Raw genomic sequence first — 20,898 nt, 5'->3', positions numbered from 1 at the left:
GCTCGCACGCAGAACGAGTGACTTGCCCTAGCGTAACAAGGGACCCGTCTCGCTACAGCATGCCGCCGAGGACACAGGTATGCACCTTAAGAAAAAAAAAAAAGAGCGCGCTGTTTCCCGCGGAATTCCTCGCCGGCGCGTCTGCTGCTGCGCGTGCACTATTATTTGAGCGGGGCCCCTTCTCGCGGGCCAACTATGTATGCAGATTAGTGCCGCCAACCCCGAAGCTCGGCGTGATTGCGGGGGGCGTGGTAAGCTCAATAAATTTGGCATTCGCGCGGCGCGCGCCCGCGGGTAAGGGCGAGAGATAACTCGTTGTCTCCTCTAATCGCGCCCTGCCATGCGCGCAGACGCGGCGCGTTGCTGCGTGCGCCAGAGATCAAAAGCGACGAGGAGAGACGCGACGAAATGCGAACACGTCTGCTCGTGCGAGTACGCCACATCAACAGTCGACGCGCTTCGTCGCACACCGCACGCGCGCGCGCGCGGAGTACCGCGTTGCTCCAACCGAAGTTTCGTCGTTGTGGACGGGTAGCTTATTTAGTAGCTTTAAGAAATACCTCTCCTCAAAGGAGGAGGATGAAGAAACTTCATTTATCCCATCCGTTGTAATTGAGGTCACTCCGCACCAGTGAGGGGTGTCCTCAGTTCAGGACTCCCCGGCTGCAGCCGGCCTTCCATGCCCTATTCACCAGCCGGAGCTGGGAGCAGGGGTCGGAGCTGGTCAGCGCCGCCGCCCACTATGGAGAGGCAGGGTTGGAATTGGGAGGAAGATCTGGGGCGTTTGGGCATTCCCACACTATGTGGCATAGTGTTCCAGATGTGGGGCAGAAGATGCATTGAGGTGAGTGTTGGATGGGGAATATTTTGCGCCAGTGCGTGTTGTGGGGGAACGTGTTAGTTTTGAGCTGGTGAAGTACGACTCCTTCCTCCTTGATGAGTTGCTTATGTGGGGGAGGAAACTGTTGGCGGGCTATGTCATTGGATGTTAGTAGGGGTTGGGGCATGTAGTGGGTGGGGGTGGTTGGCATAGGGTTGTGTCTGTCCTCAATGGCCCGGTGTACTGATTATCGAGCCGTGGTATGTGACGCTTCATTTCCGACTATGCCTGAATGACTTGGCGCCCAGATAATGCAGAGGTCAGGTAGGTGAGTCTTATTTTTGAGAATGTAGAGGGCTGCTGGAGAGAGAGTGCCTCGCAGGAAGTTGCGACAAGCTTCTTGTGAATCCGTCAGTATGGTCAGGTAGTCGCTCTGTGTTGTGGTGGCTGCCATGGCTATTGCTGCTTCCTTGTCTATGGCGGTGTCCGTGGTGAGGGCAGCGGCTGTGGCTACGATGTGACGTTCATTACTCAGCCCTTACGCATAGGCGTTTTTGGTTACGTAGAGAGAGGCATCTGTGTATAGTACATCCCTTTGATGTTGATATTGTGCCTGAAAATAGTTGGCGCGGGCCATTCGTCGTCCAATGTTATAGGTAGGGTTCATATTGCGAGGGACTGGAGTAACGCGGATGTGTTTCTTAATTTGAAGCCTTGCTCATAAGTCGCGTTACGTACGGCACGCCTTACCTTGCCCTCAAGCCAGCCGAACGGCGCAAGCTAAATATTCTTATCCGACAAACCTACAAGACGGCCCTCGGACTTCCTACATACACATCGAACGCCAAGCTGTTACAGCTGGGCTTACACAACACATGGGAAGAGCTCATCTTGAAGGTGGAAGCGCTCACACAACAGGGACGAAATAAGAAAAAAAAAAAAAAAAAACTAGCCCAATTGTCCGTTCTACTGTAGTACATGGGAAGAGCTCTGTGAGGCGCAACGCACTTCACAACCCCAACGACTCCAATTCACTAATGGTGGCCATGCGATCCTGGTGCGGCTTGGATATTTATCGCCTCCCGTGTCCAGATGCAGAATACGTATTCCACGGCCTCGAATTAAAAAAAAAAAAAAGGCGGCTTCTGCCCAATTTAGATTCTGCCGGCAGGAGTAAATATCTGTCCAGCTGCCTTTAAAATGAAGTTGTCGCCCCGCCAGGACCTCTGAATGTAGACATGCCAAGCTATTCTCGTAAGAATTCGGCCTGCTGTGGCATTTAATGGGTCTTCTGCACTCAAGCTGCACCTAAGCTATGAGGCACGCCTTAAAGGAGGAATACAGATCAATTTATACCACTTAATGATCTTTGACTTTCTCTGTAACAAAAACACAGCCAAGGGATGGCAATTTCCAAGTCGAAGTAATGCCATCTTCTAAACCGCGTTCTCAACTGCACCACGTTCACGACGAAGGTCGTCACAAAACAGTCGACACAAAAGGGCGCTCCAGCCAAGACAACGCCCTTAAAATCTCGCAATCCAAAACCACAGCTCGAGGAACCGGTGAATGCGCGCCCAGCACGAGAAGAAAGACGAGCATAAAAGGTCCACAGAAAAGGCGTTTCCTCGCTGTCTGGGAAAGGCATCCGAGCGAGAGAGAGGGAAGCCCACCATAGCGCGGTATACGGACGACACGACGGGAGTCAAACAGCAGCAAAAATATGACGCCGGCGGCGGCCCGTAGCAGGATCCAAGTGCCTCCCCCCGTGGGGAGCTGCCACCTTCGAGGCAGCGTAAGGCCGCCCCGAAACGTATGGTCATCACCACTCCACACAGCTCCTCCGCACAAATCCCACGCTTCTCGGAGGCCGGAATAAGAAAACACGTCCTCACCACGGGGTTGGATTCTTCAGCTAATAAGGAAAAACGAAACAATGCTTCGAGGCGTTTTCACCTAAAGGCGGCATCGACAGAACCCCATCTACATGCGGTACTAAAGTCCTATGCGACGGCGTACAGCATCGAACGTGGTGCGGCATTGGTTTGCGTCCCAAGTTGGGCGCAGCAGAGTCGATGCTGAACATTGTTAGAATGCTTGTCCACCTATGCTAGCGATGGTCTGCTGCGCAGACACCCGCAGATGGTGACCGCGCGCCGCCTGAGAGCACGCTGGTCGGTTGTAGACACCTGCGCAGAAAGCTGTGGAACGGCAGCAGGGCGAAATTCCTGCTTACGCTTGCAACATTTCAAGATGCAGGTCCTTTCGGATTTCGAAAAAAAACCAGAGCTACAGGCCTTGCTTCAATTTCAAACTGTCCAAGGGACACGATGCACGTCTAAAATCCCTGATTCCTCGGTCCACCACTAGGCACGCAGCCTTTGCAGTATGAAGATTAGGTACGTCTTTTCGCCAGCAAACTACCCGCGATTTCTGTCATCTTCAGCAGGTTCTATCAGAGACATGAGCTAGCAAGGTCCACATTACAATAACCTGGAAGTGCATGCGTCGTGCGCTCCATTCACCGCTGTCGCATGCAAGATGCGTATCGGAATTAGGACCAGCACTCTCATTTACTGCCAATATTCCCAAACACTCGCAGGTAGTCGCGAGGATCTTGCGCTGCCATCCGATCGCAGTAAAACACTACACGACCCCGGCGGTAGCGGATGAGGACGGCACTCGACTATCCTCGCTTTCCCCACTGGCGGTATACGAGCAGTGCGCTGCACGGAAGTGCGCAGTCAAAGCGCTGCCGGCAGGTATACGACGCACCTGCACACCCCTGGGGCCGAGGAAGAGGCAGAAGAGGAACAGACCTGGGGGAAACAAAACGCGCCGCGGTGCATTGTGCGAGCGACAAAATACGCGATTGAGCTGCCTGCACTGCTGCTGCTGCTGCTGCTTTCGCAGGTGTGGCCGGGCCAACAGCAACAACAAAGGCCTCCGCGCCTGCAGGGGGCAGGAAGGCATGCCCCCGTCGTTGCTTTTACGCCGGCAGTAAACGTCTTCAGCGGCCAATAAATCTGCACCCGACTTCCCAGCTCGAGGCCGTGGCTGACGGCACGGCCAAGTTGAGTTTATGGACGCGCCGTGTGGAGCCGGCATTCAGTGGGACTGTCGCACGGGGGGTGGAAGGGACGCGTTCACCTGAAGCACGGGAAGAAGCTCGGGCATGAAGCGCGCTTTGAGCGGCACTATTCACTTTGGTCCTGCGGTGACAGTCCCGACACTCGCGTTGGCACGAAGGTGCCGTACTGCACGGCCTCCTAGCGGCGATCACCCGGCCTTTTTGACCTAAACATGGCGTCGAAAGTACGAGGCGGTTGTTCTAGCCGATCACTGGCTGCGGTTTGAGTGCTGTATTCTTCTTCGGCCGCTATCGGCTTCGAGCGTCTCACTGTCACTACAGGGCTCGGTTGCCTAATTACTGACGGGAGAACGTGCGGTCTTTATCCCTCGCACATCACGTCCTAGTTTCTCGACCATTGTTAACAAAACGATCCGTTCACTGATAACGATCTGGATAACGAGAAAGATGGGAGCATTAGCGAAGCGAAATGTCTCCGCTCCCAGTAGGAACAGGATCAGGAAGTAGTATCCAAGAAGTATCGGGAAGGAAGACTAGCGCTTCTGTTTTTGTCACTCACACGAATATAAAACATAACAAAAAAAAAAAAAAACTTCCAACAAATCACGGCCGTAGCTTGGAGGAATTGTTAGCGAGCCGATAGCATGATAGGCCTACTCGCAATAATTAAGATGGCCCATCCATCATCGTGCTACTTTTCTTGAGCCGACATGGCTCTACAGAGCGGCACCGAGGTACTAGGGTGTGTAACAAAATGGGTCACAGGTGTTCAGCTTGGCTCCCGCGCAGTCTAGGCCGCACGCTGAGCCACAATTGACACGCTTCTTCTTCCCATGCAACTCAAAATGGGCGTGTGCTCCACGTTGATCCGGCACTGACCACTGGAGTCCTTAGTGTTCACGGTGGCGTCCATCTCCGGGTGCAAGGCCAGCCAACTCGCACCAAAAGCCTCAAGACTTAGAGCTGACCTGCCTACGGTTAAAGGTCAGCAATTGACGTATGGAAAGCTAACTACGTTTAGTGTGGGTTTTTCAAGCACTGGAAACTGTAGAGGCGAGTGATTATTAACAGATATAACGCACTGTCGATCCACGCACTTAGCTGTTTAAGGGGATGCCCATATGCTGTTAGCGCGCCGTTCATAACTTTAGCCAAACGTTTTTTTATGCAAGTCACAAAGTAGGTATTCTATTTCCTTTCAAGCAAGAAAGGGGCATGTAATCAAAGCCGCTGCTTTTCTACGGATAAACCTGGAAGCTAAACTGGTTTCATTACTTTTTTCTTACTTTCTTGTTGTTGTTTTTTCGGCGCCGCAAGTGCCCGATAAGGGATTAAATGAGTTGAGCGTTGTCAAAACGGTCGTAAGTGCCGCTGGACACTGATAGCGCCTCTTGCCTCGAGAGACCATTAACTGTTGGTTTCACTCACCGAGGCCTTGGCCGTCCTGGGCACCTTGGCAGCGGCGTCCACGGCGAGTAGTTCCAGCTGGAAGACGTCGCTGCCGGCCTCCCTGTCCAGGGGAGCCGCCGTGGTGACGAGGCCGGAGTCGCGATGCACGGCGAACCGGCGTCCGGCCAGCGCGCCGGAGCCAGCCGCGCGCACCGACGTCAGGAAGTACTGGACGCGTCCCTGCGGCGTGCCCTGCGCCCTGGCCGCCAGAACGCTGGTGCCGGCGGGCTGGTTCTCCGGCACCGTGGCCGAGTAGTGCGGCGCCGAGAAGGCTGGCAGGGGCTGGGAACGCTTGTTGGCCCCCAGCACGGTAAGCTGGACGCGCGACGACTTGCGCTGCGACGGCACCGCTTGGTCCGACGCCTGGACCGCCAGCGAGTACGACACTGCCGGCCGGCTCACCGCCCGCAGAAGGGACAGCTCGCCCGTGACGCGGTCGACGGCGAACAGGCTCCTGTCGCCGTCCACGAGTTCGTAGGTCACCTGTCCGTTGGCGTTGGCGTCGGCATCCACGGCTTCCAGCGTCATTACGACGTAGCCCTTCTCGGAGTCCTCTGGCAGGATGCCGGCGTCGACCGAGACGAAAGCGGGCGCGTTGTCGTTGACGTCTTCCACGATGATGGTGACCGTCTTGTGCGAGGACAGGCTCGGTGTGCCCTGGTCCGTTGCCGTTAACGTTAGCCGGAAGGTGTCGCTGAACTCGCGGTCTATGTCGGCCGCCGTGAAGACGACGCCGGAGTCCTGGCGCACGCCGAAGTGCGCGCCTGGTGGCTCCTGCGACGTGATGGCGTACGTGAGCTTGCCGTTGGCGCCCGCGTCGCGGTCCACCGCCGTGACCGTCACCACCGGGGTGTGCAGTGGAAGGCCTTCCTCGATCTGGCGAACGATGGCCACGTTGGCGAACTGAGGCGGGTTGTCGTTCACGTCGAGCACGCGCACAGTGAAGCCCACGGACACTGCCTGACGCGGTGAGCCGCCGTCACTGGCGGTCACGTTGAGCTGGTACACGCTCTGCTGCTCGAAATCCAGCGGCCGGTCCAGGTACAGGGCGCCCGTGACGGCGTCCACCTTGAAGGCCTCCTTCACGTTTCCCGACGCGATGGAAAACGAAACTTCCCCGTTTAGGCCTAAGTCGCGGTCGGTCGCCGAGAAGCGGTGCAGCTCGTAGCCGATCGGCGTGGTTTCCGGTACGTCCGCCTGTGTGAAAGCAGGAAACCGTGCTCCGTTAAGTAGTGTAACTATCGCCTCTGAGTACAACAAATACCAGTAGGGTCAAAGAAATGCCGCGCAAACATAACAGCGGCCGTTCATTTCGTTCTCTCATGTGTCCCTACATTCACTAACACGCATCTATACTAACCAGGTACATTAGCATAAATGCAAACGCCACAACTAGAGATGCGACAAATCATTGGTGGCGGCAAATTGATACTTTTCATTCAATAATCTGCCCTCGCTAAATATAAATCACTCACTAAACATGCGTCTTAAACGGCAAAATTATCTCAGCATTTTTTGGCTTTGTGCGGAAGCACACCTTACCAAATAGCCCTTCATGGGCAATCGTGCCCTGGACTATTCTAGCCAGCAGTCGGACATTAACAAGAAAACAGTGCGCGTATAGCGCCGTCCTGCGCTAAAATGGCCGACCACCAACAAATTTGCTCGGTCACCATGACGTGTGATCCCGTTCAATCACCCTTAATCACAGCAGACCCATTGTCGTTATCAATGGCCAGATGTCGGCATTTATCACCTTACAATTTTTTTTTTCTCCATGTCCCACCGGATGACTCCGAATTCTGCTCCGATCGCAAATCACTCCGACCAAGTCTAACAAACATTTTTTCTAGAAACCCCCACAGGACTAGTAGTTTAGCTACTTCACGTTTATTCCTCATAAATATAAATTTGTAGTTGTCCCTATTCAACAACTTTTTCGCAGCGTTTCGATTTCTAGTTTCTTGTTTCCTGCATTTGTTTCTTTTTTTGAACTTAACATCGCACTTACTCCGTACTGCATTTCTCTTACGTAAGCTTCAGGTCCTTAAAGATACAATTTATGAAATGAACCCTGCCACCGCATGGCGTATATATATATATATATGTATCCGCATCTTGCCATCACCCTCCCGGCTCCTGAAGCGCCCGCGTGGCTGGCGTCGGGATGCCGCAGCCCCGCATGCGCACATGCAGATGTTCCCCGCCCCAGCCCCCAGCCTGTGACAAGCCGAGGCTGCCGTTTCTGACAAGACGAGAACAGATCCGAGTTGACGACAAATGAACGAGGGTGTTCTGTGCTACTGACGCACACTTATTCGAGATAATATGCGCAAATACTAGTCCCTTCGGGCTCCGCTGATCCAGATTCACCCATCTACATAGGCTTTGACGAAGGTCGAAGCGGAAGTTTCGGAAATCGGCGCCGATATTTTCGAAAGAGCGGACATGCGCCTCCGCGAAGGAGTATTCACTTTAGAAATGCACCAGCTTTCCGTTCAGATCGCGGCAGTGGCGCAACTCAGAAACGCTACGCGCGTGACCTATGTACAGGAGGGCAGGAGAAGAGCGGCCGGGTGGGGCCCCTCACCCTGAGAGCAGCGCCCTGGGCGAACTCCGGGGCGTTGTCGTTCTCGTCCAGCACCTGCACCAGCACCGTGGCCGTGGCCGTGTGCTGCACCTCGGCGCCCGTGTCCCGGGCGATGACGAGCAGTAGGTAGGATCCCGCGGTCTCCCGGTCCAGCGAGGCCGCCAGGCTGAGCTGGCCCGAGCTCTCCTCCACGGCGAACGCGCCGGCCTCGTTGCCCGCCGCGATGGCGTACAGCAGGTCGCCGTTGCGGCCCTCGTCGGCGTCCGTGGCGCTCACGCGCGCCACCGTGGTGCCCGGCGCCGCGGCCTCGGACACGCTGGCCCGGTACGAGGACCGCGAGAACACCGGCGCGTTGTCGTTCACGTCCGTGATGCGCACAACCACCTGCGGTAGCAGAACAAGGGGAGTGTGGAAGGAGGGGAGGCTGTGTTACGGCGCCGCTCCTAAGGACGGTACAGGATGAGACACCGCTGCAGGATAGGAGGCACTATACGTAGAGTCACGATCAAAAGTTTACGGACCAGGAAAATGGCAATTTTGGGTTATTTCTCTTCCGGTAACAGCCCGACAAACTGCCGTGTGCGTGCGAGATGTCGTATAGTTGGTGAAGTAATGAAAAATACGGCACATAGTACCCCGGGCATCCGCGCGGCAGAGAAATAACCCAATATTGCTGCTTTCGTGCACTCCGTAAACTTTTCATCATGGGTGTGCATCACTAACTATCGCTAACTATCCGTACACTATCCGGAGACGCTATCTGTAAATCTGTTGCTGGACTTTACACGGACCGATGTGAACAATAACTTGTTAGGCTAAAGGGTGTAGGTCATGAACAAGGTACCGAGGGATCTACAAGATTTTGTGTCCTGTGCGGTTTTTTTAACGGATAGAAGGCAAATTGGATATGAACGACCTTCCCCATTGGCCTTGCAATTTGGCTGCGTAGCACATATTAACTATGTTCGGGACCCTCGAGCTTACAAAGGCCGTGTAATAATTAGTCTTTGGTTGAAGCTCTCTCTTTCGTTCTTCGATTATTGGAGATTCTTCTGGCAGAGGGCTTGGAATGTTAGCAAGCGTGGTGTTTTACAAACAAGCCTGCACCAGTGAAATAAAAAAAGCCTGATTGATTAAATGATGAATTTATTGATTGAAATACGTTTATTTCATATAAAGTTGGCCTGAAGCCGTGCTGGGGAACGGTGAAAAGAATAAGTGACTAAAGGAGGAGCGGATGGTAGTTTTTGAGTTAAATAGAGTGGTATTTTTGTAGGGAACTGTACGGCAATATTCAGCTGAACGCTGCATCAGCATTCCGCTATTACTACTATAATTTATACTACCGGTACTACCAGTAAGCATACCTACGTTTTGCTGCTGTTTAAGTAGTTACTAAAGCAAAATGCTATTACGAACGGCTCATTCCCATCACGGTTAAAAGCCACAACGATGCCGGGAGAGGCAGACGACAAAAGGTACAACGACAGCTAGGGGTCTCCCGAGACGGACCACCCACGACCTCTGGAGGTCACGGATCACACGCAGCCACCGTTCGCTGCTTCTCAGGTGCCATTGCCGCGACGCGGGTTCGCCTCCCTCGCGCATCGGCAAAAACCACCCGTATACGTGACAGGAAACAAGTCCCGGAGACGGTCGCCCCGCAAGCCCATTAGCGCAGCCATGCATTAAACGAAACGCGGCAGACAGACCTCACATAACGACCGCAAACCATTAGAACTGAGACAAACGAAGAAGAAAAAGGTCAAGCAAACAGACGGACGACTCGGCGCGCGGAAATCGCCGTGGAAGAAACGTCTACAGAAGTGACTGTTTAAGGCTCACAAAGCAAGCAGAGAACGCTATTAGATGACATCCCCTTTCTTCATCTTCCTCCTCCTCCTCCTCCTTTATTTCTTTTCTCTTCCTTTTGTTTGGCCCGAACAACGAGTGACAGCGCTAGGGACCTGCCAATTTTCTTCCGCGCATGTGATTCTCTCGGCCCCTGATATTTTTTTTTTCGGCCTCCCGCCTATCACGTACACTGAAAGGGTATCATTAGAGCCGCGGAAAAAGAGGAGCCGGGCCATACCGGCGCACAGAGCGTCGTCTTCTGCGCCGCATCATGCGCGTCTGTCTATACGCGGCCGCACTGCCGGCAGCGCACGAAAGCCGCCGGCGGGTCGAGGAGACGACGCGAAATCGCCGGCGCGCGCACTGCGTAGGTTTGCCGCCGCGCACATCCCGTGCGCAAGACAATTTGGAACGGGCGTTGACGCTCGTGCGCCCGTCACGACCGCAGTGGGACCGCGTACCCTGTCCTGCCCCTTCGGAAGAGCGGTCCATGAACCGTCGGCGGCGGGGCTGCCTGCTGCCTCGCCAAAGAAGGCGCGGCGGTTTCGCCATTCTGCCCTCTCGGCGAGCCAACGGAGAAGTATATGGTCGCCCATCTCGTGCAACATTGCATCCACCTTTTGTGCGGTTTCACCTGTTGGCCGCCGTATACGGAGGCCGCCTTATACCGTGATGTCTTTGTTCCCTCCCTGTCGTGAGGTGCACGGATCTCGGCGTATGCTTGCTTATCCGTGCGCGGACTTCAAGCTTCCCGATGTCCTTATGGAAATGCCACACAGTATACTTTTTCGAAAGCGTCCCTGAAGTGAGTTCGTACTCGTCGAATTACAGTAGGAGGATCCGGCAGCATCGCATCGTCACTGCATTAGCAGCAAGCCAATACTATCGCAAAGCAGAGAAGTACTGCTGTTTTACGTGCCTGCACAACGTGTGACTGTAAGGGAACAAAGGCATACCCAATCGAGTTCGTTCAATCAGCTTACCTCATCTCTATAACACACCACATTAACTTTACAGCTGTAAGTGATGTTGAGAGGTTTAAAAGATACCATACGTGATGTCACTGATTTTTCTTGAAGAGCGTAGACCGCTAAAAGCATGCAGTTAAAATGGGCCTCGTTGTTCTCCGGAGTGCTTGCCTATTAGCAGAGACGCGTATTCTGCCTGTCAGAATATATTTGTGTTAACGTCGGTAATTACACCATGCACTCCTTATTAATTAGAAGAATGACTCGTTTTGAAAACGTAGCAAATCCAGCAGTGCGTGCGCTATTTCGTCTCCACGGAATAGTCGGCGCGCATGCGCGGCTTGCACGCGGACCTGAACCCCCGAGTCCTGGCGGACGGAGCTCACCTTCGCTTCGCCGCGCAGCCTGGTGATTCCCGAGTCGAGCACCACGGCGTCCATCGTCATCGAGTCGTGTCCCGTCAGCGAGACCAGCTTCTCCCGGTCGAAGTACCGCAGCGAGCGCACGAAGCCCGTCCTGGGGTCGACGACAAAGTCGTTCTCGTTGGACGCCAGCGAGAAAGTGAGCTCGGCGTTGCGGCCCCGGTCACCGTCTTCGGCCGTCAGCTTGCCGACGTGCGTGTCTGGGGGTTCGTTCTCCGCCAGCGAGAACACGAACGTGGCGTTGTCGAAGGCCGGCGCGTTGTCGTTCTCGTCGAGCACGTGCACCAGCAGCGAGACGGCGGACGAGCGCGGTGGCTTGCCGTGGTCCCGCGCCACCACTGTCAGCGCGTACAGGTCGCGCCACTCGCGGTCCAGCGCCTTCTTCACGTACACGGCACCGTCGGGAAACACGCCGAAACGACCCTCGTCGTTGCCCTCGGAGATCTCGTAGGAGACGCGCCCGTTGTCGCCATGGTCGGCGTCCCAAGCGCGCAGCGTAAAGAACCGCTCGTTCACGCTGGTCAGCTCGAGCAGCGACGTCTCGTACGACGGCCTCTCGAAGGTTGGTGTGTGGTCGTTCACGTCCTGCACTGCCACGAGCAGCTTCTGTCGCGACGTCAGCCGGGGCTGGCCGCGGTCGCTGACGGTTAGCTCGAGGGTGAACTCCTTCCCGGCCTGCAGCCTCACCGGCTGGAGGATCCGCAGAATGCCCGTACTTGAATCAACGGCAAACAGACCCGCGGGCCCAGAGCCCAGGCCATACTCGAGTTCGGCGTTGACACCGGCGTCGGCGTCGCTTGCGTCAGGCACGTACAGTTCCAGACCGGGCGGCCAGCTCTCGGGAACACCCAGGCGCACCAGGGGCTTAGTGAAGCGGGGCGCGTTGTCGTTGACGTCTCCCAGCGTGACCGAGACGCTGGTTCGAGCGAAGAAAGACAAGGTGTTGGCCACCACGCCGAGGTCGAGCCGGTCGGCCCGCTCACGGTCCAGGGGCGCGGCGGTGCTGAGGACGCCCGTGAGCGGGTCGACGCGGAACCAGCCGAACGGGTCACCGTCCACGATGGAGAAGCGCGCACGGTCCACCTGGTCGGAGCGCACCAGGGAGACACGGCCCAGTTCGCGACCCAGCACGGGCTGCGAGCCGTCCTCCTCGACGGCGAAGCTGTAGCCCCCGGCGGGCGCCTGGAAGCGCAGCGGGGCCGTGCGGCCGGCTTCCCGCAGGAAGACCACCACCAGCGCCGTGTCCTGGCCGTCGCTGCCGTGGCTGTTGGGGTGCCTGGCCGCCACCTGCACGAAACAAGGATTGGTTCGCCACTTAGAAATGTCGGTGGCAGGCAGGGAAGGCCTCCTGCCAACTGTGCATATAGACGGTAGAAGACACTTTTAGCGGCTTGACCGGCAAGGATTCTGGCAACACGCACACGACAGGTTATTTTATAAATAGTGACGAAGTCCGAAACATTTGTTGTCCGCTGTGCATGCCATCAACATCCGCAGACACAGTTTTTAATTACGGGTATGCACGCTGCACATGCGGCGCAAGTCCAGGTATACAGTCTCGCAGGAGGTGCTTAGTCCAGCAATAAAATAGACGGCTGTCGAGAAAACTTCGAAACCCTGCACATAATATACTCAGTTGGCATGCTGTGGTGATAACGCACCGCTGGTAATCCTTGAGAGAAAGAGAGAGAATAAACTTTATTCAGTTTGCCAACTGTGATACTAAGTCGTCGGCCGTGAGCCCTTGGGCTCTGGGAGCGTCCTCAGCCAGCTGGAAGGCCCAGAGTTGATCTTCCGTGCGATAAATTGAGCAGTACAGTCTCCCACTGCTCACTGTTAGGGATTGTGCGGTCAACCGTCATCGCCTGCGGACATTGCCATAACATGTGGGCGAGGTCCGCTCGTTCCTGGCATTTATGACACTCGGGGGAGCAGCGCCCTGCACAATAAACTTTCTTACACCCTTTTTGGCCGAAAAAGGGTGTAAGAATCTTGTCCCATGGCGGGCACCTTTAAAAGGTGTTTTGGCTGAAAAAGGGTGTAAGGATGAAAAAAGGGTGTTCACCCCCCCCCCCCTCCCAAAAAGGTGTAAGGTGGCTCAACAGCCTAAAATAAGGGTGTGGGCAGCAAAGCTACGCGTGACGGTGTGGATGGGCCGAGAGCGCAGCGTGACACACAGACACATAAAACACGCACAAGTCACACTTGACCATCAAATGAATTTAGCAAGAAAACCAACGGGATGCATTGGGGCAGCAAGCAAATACTTATTTGGAAATACATCTGTTCTTTTTGCTTTTATAGCCACCAGAGGAAAGTCCTCCGATAGAGTCGGTGGGCTTGTCGCAAGAATAAAATATTTTAGCGCTAATTATGGAATTATGGGGTACGGAGTGGCGTACGCCACCCGACTTACTACAAAGGCCTGTACGATGCGTAGGAGGCTAGGTTCTTCCATTCCGTGGTTGCGTCTAGCTATCCTGGATATTAGCCTGCAGCTGTTGGCGCACAATTTTTTCGAGAGCTAGCAATGTTTCGGAATCATGTTCATTCGCTTGTATTCAGAGTCCCAGAACGCGAATACTCGAGACGATGGGAATGTGGCGTGAGCCAGCGGCAAAAAGTTGGACTGAAGGGGAAGTGGAAGTAGATTTTCTCTCTCTATTAGTGGGATGGTAGAAAAGCAGCTCTGATTTTTCGGGTGAGCAGCTGACGCCCTGGAGTGAAACATATTTTTCGACTGTGTTTATGGGTTCCTGGAAAGTGTCCTCAATGTGACCGTCACTACCGCCGCAAACCCCCAGTGTTACATCGTCGGCGTAAATACTATGCTGGAGCTCTAGTATGTTATTGAGGAGATTAGGTTAAGAAGGGGGAAAGAACCGAGCCCTGTGGGGTTCCCCTACTGCCTAGGTGAATTTTGCCAGATTTAAGTCCGCCGATCGTGATAGTTGCTGTTCGATCGGTGAGAAAGTCGCGAATGTAGTTGTACTCCCTCTTGCCGACCCGAAGGCTTTGATGTTTTCTAGGATTGCCGAATGTTTGAAGTTATCGAAGGCTTTAACGAGATCGAGCCCGAGGACGGCACGGGTATTGACGAGGAGCGTCGTGTTTCAGCCGAAGCATGACATCTTGTGTCGAGAGTTTGGGGCGGAAAGTCTTCATGGTGTGAGAGTATAATTTTTTTTTTTCATGTAGGCGTTGATCCTGTTTAGGATGACATGTTCCAGGAGTTTCCCTACACGCGAGCTGAGGGGTATTGGGCGAAGGTTTTCAATTTGGAGCTTTTTGTCGGGTTTAGGGATGGTGGTGACGTTGGCTGTTTTCCAATGAGCTGGCACGTGGCCCGCGTCCCAACACACGTTAAAATAGCGCGTGAGAGTTTCGATGGAGTCGTCATCTAGGTTGCGCAGTATCTTATTTGTTATGCCATCCGGTCTCGGTGCTGAGCGGATCCGAAGGGCCGCAATAGCGTCCCGCACTTTGCTTAAGGTGATGGGGCTGTCGAGGGTGGTGTTGTCCCTGCCCGATTAGGGGGGAGTGTTTCGGTAGCCGAAGGGGCAATGTAGCGATCCTGAAGGGACTGAAGAAGTTTATTGGTTCCGTTAAATTTGTGAAGGTCAACGTTTAGATTGTGTCGTTGCGTGGTCTTATTTTTGTCAGGGTCTATTAGACAACGCACGATCCGCCATGTCTTAGCCATCCCGATCTCTCTCTCCATGCGATCACAAGCCGCGTGCCAATTTTGTTGCAAGAGTTGCTGAGTGTAATCCTTGAGAGCCGCACGTTGTCGGAGAGCAAATATGAGGTACAGCCTGATGACCTCTTGGCTGGTAATTCATTTCGCTATAACGGCACCTCCATAACTCGTTTCTTCCCTTTATTTCTTTCTTTCCTGGGCGGTAACACATCTGGGCTGAACAAGCTCATTTCCCGCACCTGCAAGCGCAGCCTAACGCGCATCACGTATTCACCGCGCACACACAAGCGCCACAAGCGAGGCGCCAATCGAAGAAATTCCTTTGCGAAAAGCTAGTGCCGCCGCGTATTCGGCAAAATAAAGCGCTACAGCGCCATGACACGGATTCCGCACTGCGCACGCGTGCCGCAAGTGTTCGCCGCGAAAACGCAGTTACAGTATGCAAACGCGCTATAGAAATGCGCCCACGGCGAGGCTGCCATCACCTCAAACACCGAGAGGGAGAACGTCGCACATTGAGTTTCGTAGTTGCGTCATTTGGCTTCCCGATCTGGGCAAACGTCACCGCGTAGGGAGTAAGAAAGGAACGGGCGAAGAGTCCCAAGGCCTCTCCTGGTCGCGGAGGTGACGTCGCTTTAGCCATGCAGGAATGACGCCTGCTTATTACGACCGCGTGCGTGCAGTACATGCATTAGGTACGCGAGCACAAACAGTTTCGCGGATGCATGCAGGCGAGCGGCCCGGCGGCGCCACGGCGACTACGGCCGCGCGCCGATGAGTGACAGGTGTTCATCAGAGACTGCGTGCCTTCCCTTGCCGTAGACGTCGTGGGCTCCTACCCTGTGCGCGCGCTGCCTCGCTTCGCAGGGCCGCTTCACTCGGCATGCCCTCGGCCCACTCGTCGGCCCCGGTCACGACATTGGCGATTCAAAGCGATCTCATGATTGCCTAAACACGCACTGCCGACGCCACCGCGATCGGCGAGCGGGCCCCTCCGCTAAAAGGGTGTCTCTAGCCACCGCTCTTTCCCCCTCTCCCCCTCCCTCCTCCCGTCGCGCACCGTAGGCTACGAACACGTGTTAAGCAACACCCACTATTTTTGGCCTCCCCTTCCCCGGGACCCCTCCATTTCGGCCCCGCGCCTCTTGCTTTGTTTTTTTTTTTCGTCCTCCTGCCACGTGCGAAGGCAAACCGGGAGTGTGCTTTACGAGACAGCGCGAAAATGGGGTCGAGGGGTCTCGGCTGCGGCCTGAGCGCAAGAATGCGCCATTCCAATTTTTGTTCATTTTTTCTGTCGCGTGGCGAGTCTGTAGACGTGGCGAGTCTACGACACCAGGCTTTTGGCGAGTTTACGACACTATGGCGAGCCATACGAAACATGGACAGACAATTAACTTTATTGAAGGTCCTGAGGAGCACCGCCGCCGTTCAGGACGGCAGCGCTGCGTTGCGTTGGCGCTGCGGGCCCCTCCCACATGGGGACGGGGAGGCCGAGCCTCTCCGCCGCGTCATGGCTGGTGTAGTAGATCGGGGCTCTCCAAGTCGGAGCGCCACTCTTCCTCGGGTATGCGTTGAGGGCGAGTGTACAAAATTATGCTTCTTACGCTTCCAGTGGGGTCTTCAGTTGACTTCTCTAATTCGACTTCAGTTGCCGCGCGCGAGTTATGTTGCTTACGTCAACGCCCTCATGGGCAAACAGAATATAAAAAAAACGCAGTTTTGAACTGCCAATTCGCGAATTACATCCCAGGGTAGAAAGTAGATCTGCGCTGTTCATTTATCAATTTATTTAATTTTCCAGAAGCCAGATTTTCCGCTTGGAAGCAGCCTAGGCACCCTGACAGGCTCAAAAAAAAAAAAAAAAAAAAACTTGCATAGCGCAGCAAAGAAGGTGCGAGAGAGCTACAGTATCAAGATAACTGGGCACCGATGCGGCTCCAATGAACCGAAGTCCGCAGTCCTTTGCTGAAAAGGAACGCTCTGTTCTTGTTCTCAACTGCCGAGGTTGGCTCGCGTCATGTGCTATCGCACCCAAAAACCTTCGCAAACATTTGGCGCGGTTTTTTTCTCGTGGATGGACTCCGACGGAAATCCAAAGCATTCAGGATGGAAATCTGGAGGCAGAGCAGAGCATGGCCAACACTGGGGCAAAACAGCGTCGTGGCCTGAAGCTTCGACTTCTAGCGGTAATGACGCGCTTAAAATATCCGTGCCAGCTAAATGGTACTTTTTTTCACCTGTAAACGGCGGCAAACGATGGTGGACTACGTGGCTGGCAACCCTCATCACCGGCCATGGCCCCTCGTTCAGTCTTATACGGAACGAGGACCACCAAGTGTAATTAAGATGGGCTGACTGGGCCGACGTTTAACGACTTTCGCCTGTACCCAGTGTGTTCGTTGACTGCGTGTATTGTGAGTAGTAGAGCACTTTTATTAATTCTGAGAATACGACTACTTCTATTATGCTGGGGCCCTTGCTCAAGACTACGGTGAATAAATCCCGAGTATAGGAAGTTGGGTTAATCATCTACATTCGAGGTGTAGTCATCTACGTCAGTGGTGTAGTCAGTCATAAGCGTTTCACTTCCAGCTATCAACGTCCGCCCGGAGCCCTTGACGCGGCAACAATATAACTGGTAAGGTTATTCGCTGTAGTGTTGCATACATCCGAAACTGTGAGCATCAAATGTGCAATAACGCTAGAACAACCTTCCAGTTGTTCTAGCGTTCCAGGTTATAGGATAAAGACGGAACAAACTATTATCCAAGGGAGGATCGTGTTGCTATGTTTTCTTTCAGCAACCGCCCACATACGTGTTGCGTACCTACAGCAGCGCTCACATGGAATTCTTTTTTTTTTTTTGTCATCCTTACACCTGCTCCCCTTAACTTTTCGCGTACAAACTAAAATGTGTGCGCGAAAAACGGGAAATAAGAAAGACGTGAGGAAGACTGGGTCTAGTCTGCAGCTGGCTTCGACGGAACTTACAGGGCATCCAGACTGCAGCCTAAGATTACACAGCCTGGTTTTTGCCGATCTGCACGCGTGGGCCGTATACAACGCATATGGTGGCGGTTGAGAGCTTGCCGAAGAGAACGGCGGCGAGACGGAACGGGAGCTTTTGTCTTGGTCCAGACATTCCCGGGAGAGAGACAAGGGCCGACCACGGGATCTAGCGTACAAGTGCAAACGCCTGCTCCGTCACGGAGACCAACAGAACGCACTGAAGGATTCGCTCTGCAGACGTGCCAGAGCGGAAGAGCACGCGCCTTCGAAACTCGATCCTCTCGACCGTCGGCCCAGACCAAACAAGCTTGTGCATACCTCGGCGCTCGAAGCCTCGCTGCAGAAGAGCAAATAGAGGACACCGTAGGCCGTGGGAAGAGCGACGCCTTGGTAAAGTAAACGTACCGTGGCATGGCTCGTTGGATGCCACTCAGGGCACCTCCGTAGGCATGCAAGCGTTGTGTGTGGCATTGGCGAGAGTACGAATGTTCACCCTGTACAAGCCAATCGCTCTCGGCGACTGAGAGACACTTTGGACAAACGAAGCTGCTAAGTGCGAGAACACGAACTGTGGAGTTAGTTCTTCTCTTTTCATAGAAGCGGAAAGTATTGTGGTTAAAGGGACCCTGCAACACGCTTTCAAACTTTTTTTTTTTTGAAATCTTAAATGCTTGCAGAATGTAGTCAACCATTATGTCAGATACGTGGATTAGGGGGTCGCAAAGTACCTCAGCCCAAGATTACTCCTCTATGGCATCAGATAACTTAGAAACTGGCTTAAAATTTGTTTTCTCCCTTTACCAGTCTTGACGTTCTTCGGCCGCTGGGATTACGCCATTACAGCGGTGTTGTGGCTATTTGCCTGCTTTCCTTCAGTTGCAGCAATGAACGCATTGGATAGCCACTTTAAAATGAGACACAAATGCAAAGGAGAAACGAAAGGCGTATCTGTTGGGACGAGTAAATCACGCAAGGCTCCTCCATGCTGGCGATAATTATAGCTTTCGTAGCGCTTCCAGACGCCAAGGAAACAGTGAAAGCTTTTTTCGGAAGTGTTGCAGGGTCTCTAACTGTTTTGAACGAACTTGAGAGAAGACAGAATGTGGTGACAGGTGCGCGCACACGCACGCACGCACGCACGCACCCACACCCACGCCCACACACACACACTCTTTCTCGCTCTCTCCCAACACCCATTCTCAGGAGGTCGAAATCTGCAAAAGCTGCAACATATTGGCATGCCTTCCTATATTCATTCATTCATTCATTCATTCATTCATTCATTCATTCATTCTCTCGTTTTGGCTACCATCCTCATTTCTATTTGGCCCCACCACCGAAACAACAAATTGACGGGTCTTAGTAGGTTATTTATTAACTAACTTGTTCGATCTTCATTCGTTTGTTCGACCTGCACTGCCTTCGAAAGCTCGAAACGTGTTTCCAGTGGTTACGGAACTTGCAGAAAGTTATGGGCCGATGCAACGATTTAGTTCTTTGAATCCCACTTGAAGCGGCAATGCCCACAAGGCGCACACCGTGCTCTTCGTTACATTACAACGTTGCACGCCAATTTGCCTGAAGGCGAGTTTGCTTGAAGTACTCACAGGCTGCTTTGAAGAACTTAAAAAAAAAATGACCTGTAGCTTATTTAAAGGGGGACTTTAAATATACTGTACAAATTTTGACAAAAACATTTTGAGACAAGTGGTTACTTCCGACACGACCAACTATATTTATGGCAAAATAAATGCGTTACGGTGGTTTGACTATTTTGACTAGTTTTGAGTGGGTTGCACATATTTCTTCAAATTGGGTGCACAGTGCCGTTCTTGCTATGCAAGGAGCGCCTACTTCTTTATCGCGTATCCGGGGCTACCGGCATTTAGCCCAGCCGGAAAGAAGATTACGTAACGTCCGCTTCGATGGAGGACTCGAACCTTGGTCAACTCTTGTGAAAAAAACAAATTAACTGTATTTCACTCCCCGCTTAGATGAAACCGCGGGGTTGAACAAGCTCCCCATCGCCGAATAGCTGCTTGCATCCTGTATAAGGCCTGCCCATATACTACCTTTCCTAACCCTTGTTGACCTCGTTGCGAAGGCTCAGCTACAGCTTGCAAACGAGATCTGTGATTAACGACCGGAGTTCAGGCTATGCAGACCACCCTGGATCCTTGAGCAGAACGATATCCGGTCTACTACAGCCGTATGGGAACGCCATGTCCTGTCTGCTGACCGCACCGGGGAGCGGCTCGCGAAAGTGCGGACACAGCCCACGTCGTATGGACGCTCACACCGAGCTAAATATCCAGCATCGCATCAAACGCATGCCAACGTGGGCAATTTACGCACGCTCTGTTTTTTTGTTGTTGTTGTTGTTGTTGTTGTTGTTGTTGTTGTTGTTGTTTGAGTTCTCTGCAGCTCAGAGGAACCTCAGGAAAACAACGCTCAAGGGTGCTTTATGGCTGAACATCCAAGTGATGCGGAAAAGCCAGCGTGTTTTCGCTCAGTCGGTGTTGTTACTATTTCGTTAATGGTAGTAGTTCTCCTACGTCGCATCTCTGTTATGTATAATAAACCACGCTCGGCATGAGCCATTCCATATTCGCCTTAAAACGTACCCCCCCCCCCACCCCACACATACACACACGCACACACGCGCCGTTTTCTTACCCTTCGCGTGAAGTAGATACATGCTTGACGTTGGGCTGGTTGGGTACGCATATTTAACACAAGAAGACAGCGCGAAGACGAGAACGGAAGAAGTGACAAACTAGAGCGCTGGCGAACAACTGGAGAACGATTGATTACGAGGCATTAAATACACGGAAAAACAAAGGGCGCAAGAAGGCGTCCGTTCAAGGATTAGATATAACTCCAGCGCGTTATATACCTGGAGTTCTATTTTAAACGGACGTATGCTTGCGTCTTGTGTTTTTTCGTGTATTTAATGCCTCGTAATAATGTCGCGAAGAGGAGATCCCTTGATGTT

At 53.4% G+C, this 20,898-nt stretch overlaps 2 protein-coding genes across 2 annotated transcripts in view; one reads left to right on the top strand and one right to left on the bottom strand.

Annotated features, from left to right (window-relative positions):
* The window catches only part of LOC144174661 (uncharacterized), a 112,278-nt gene that overhangs the window by 39,614 nt on the left and 51,766 nt on the right, over positions 1-20,898 (top strand). The gene's annotated exons all lie outside the window — the stretch shown is intronic.
* Ft (cadherin-related tumor suppressor fat) overlaps positions 1-20,898 on the bottom strand; it is a 105,963-nt gene that overhangs the window by 60,813 nt on the left and 24,252 nt on the right. Inside the window, exons 2-4 of the mRNA XM_077703444.1 lie at positions 11,159-12,481; positions 7,951-8,334; positions 5,340-6,557 (exon numbers count right to left, since the gene is read on the bottom strand). Of these exons, the coding sequence (XP_077559570.1) occupies positions 5,340-6,557; positions 7,951-8,334; positions 11,159-12,481 (2,925 nt within the window). The remainder of the gene's footprint in view (positions 1-5,339; positions 6,558-7,950; positions 8,335-11,158; positions 12,482-20,898) is intronic.

This window comes from Haemaphysalis longicornis, unplaced genomic scaffold (assembly GCF_048455015.1).
Source record: "Haemaphysalis longicornis isolate Haplotype H1 unplaced genomic scaffold, Haemaphysalis longicornis Haplotype H1 scaffold_3, whole genome shotgun sequence".
Taxonomy (NCBI): Eukaryota; Metazoa; Arthropoda; class Arachnida; order Ixodida; family Ixodidae; genus Haemaphysalis; species Haemaphysalis longicornis.
This window is presented reverse-complemented; position numbering and strand designations above follow the sequence as displayed.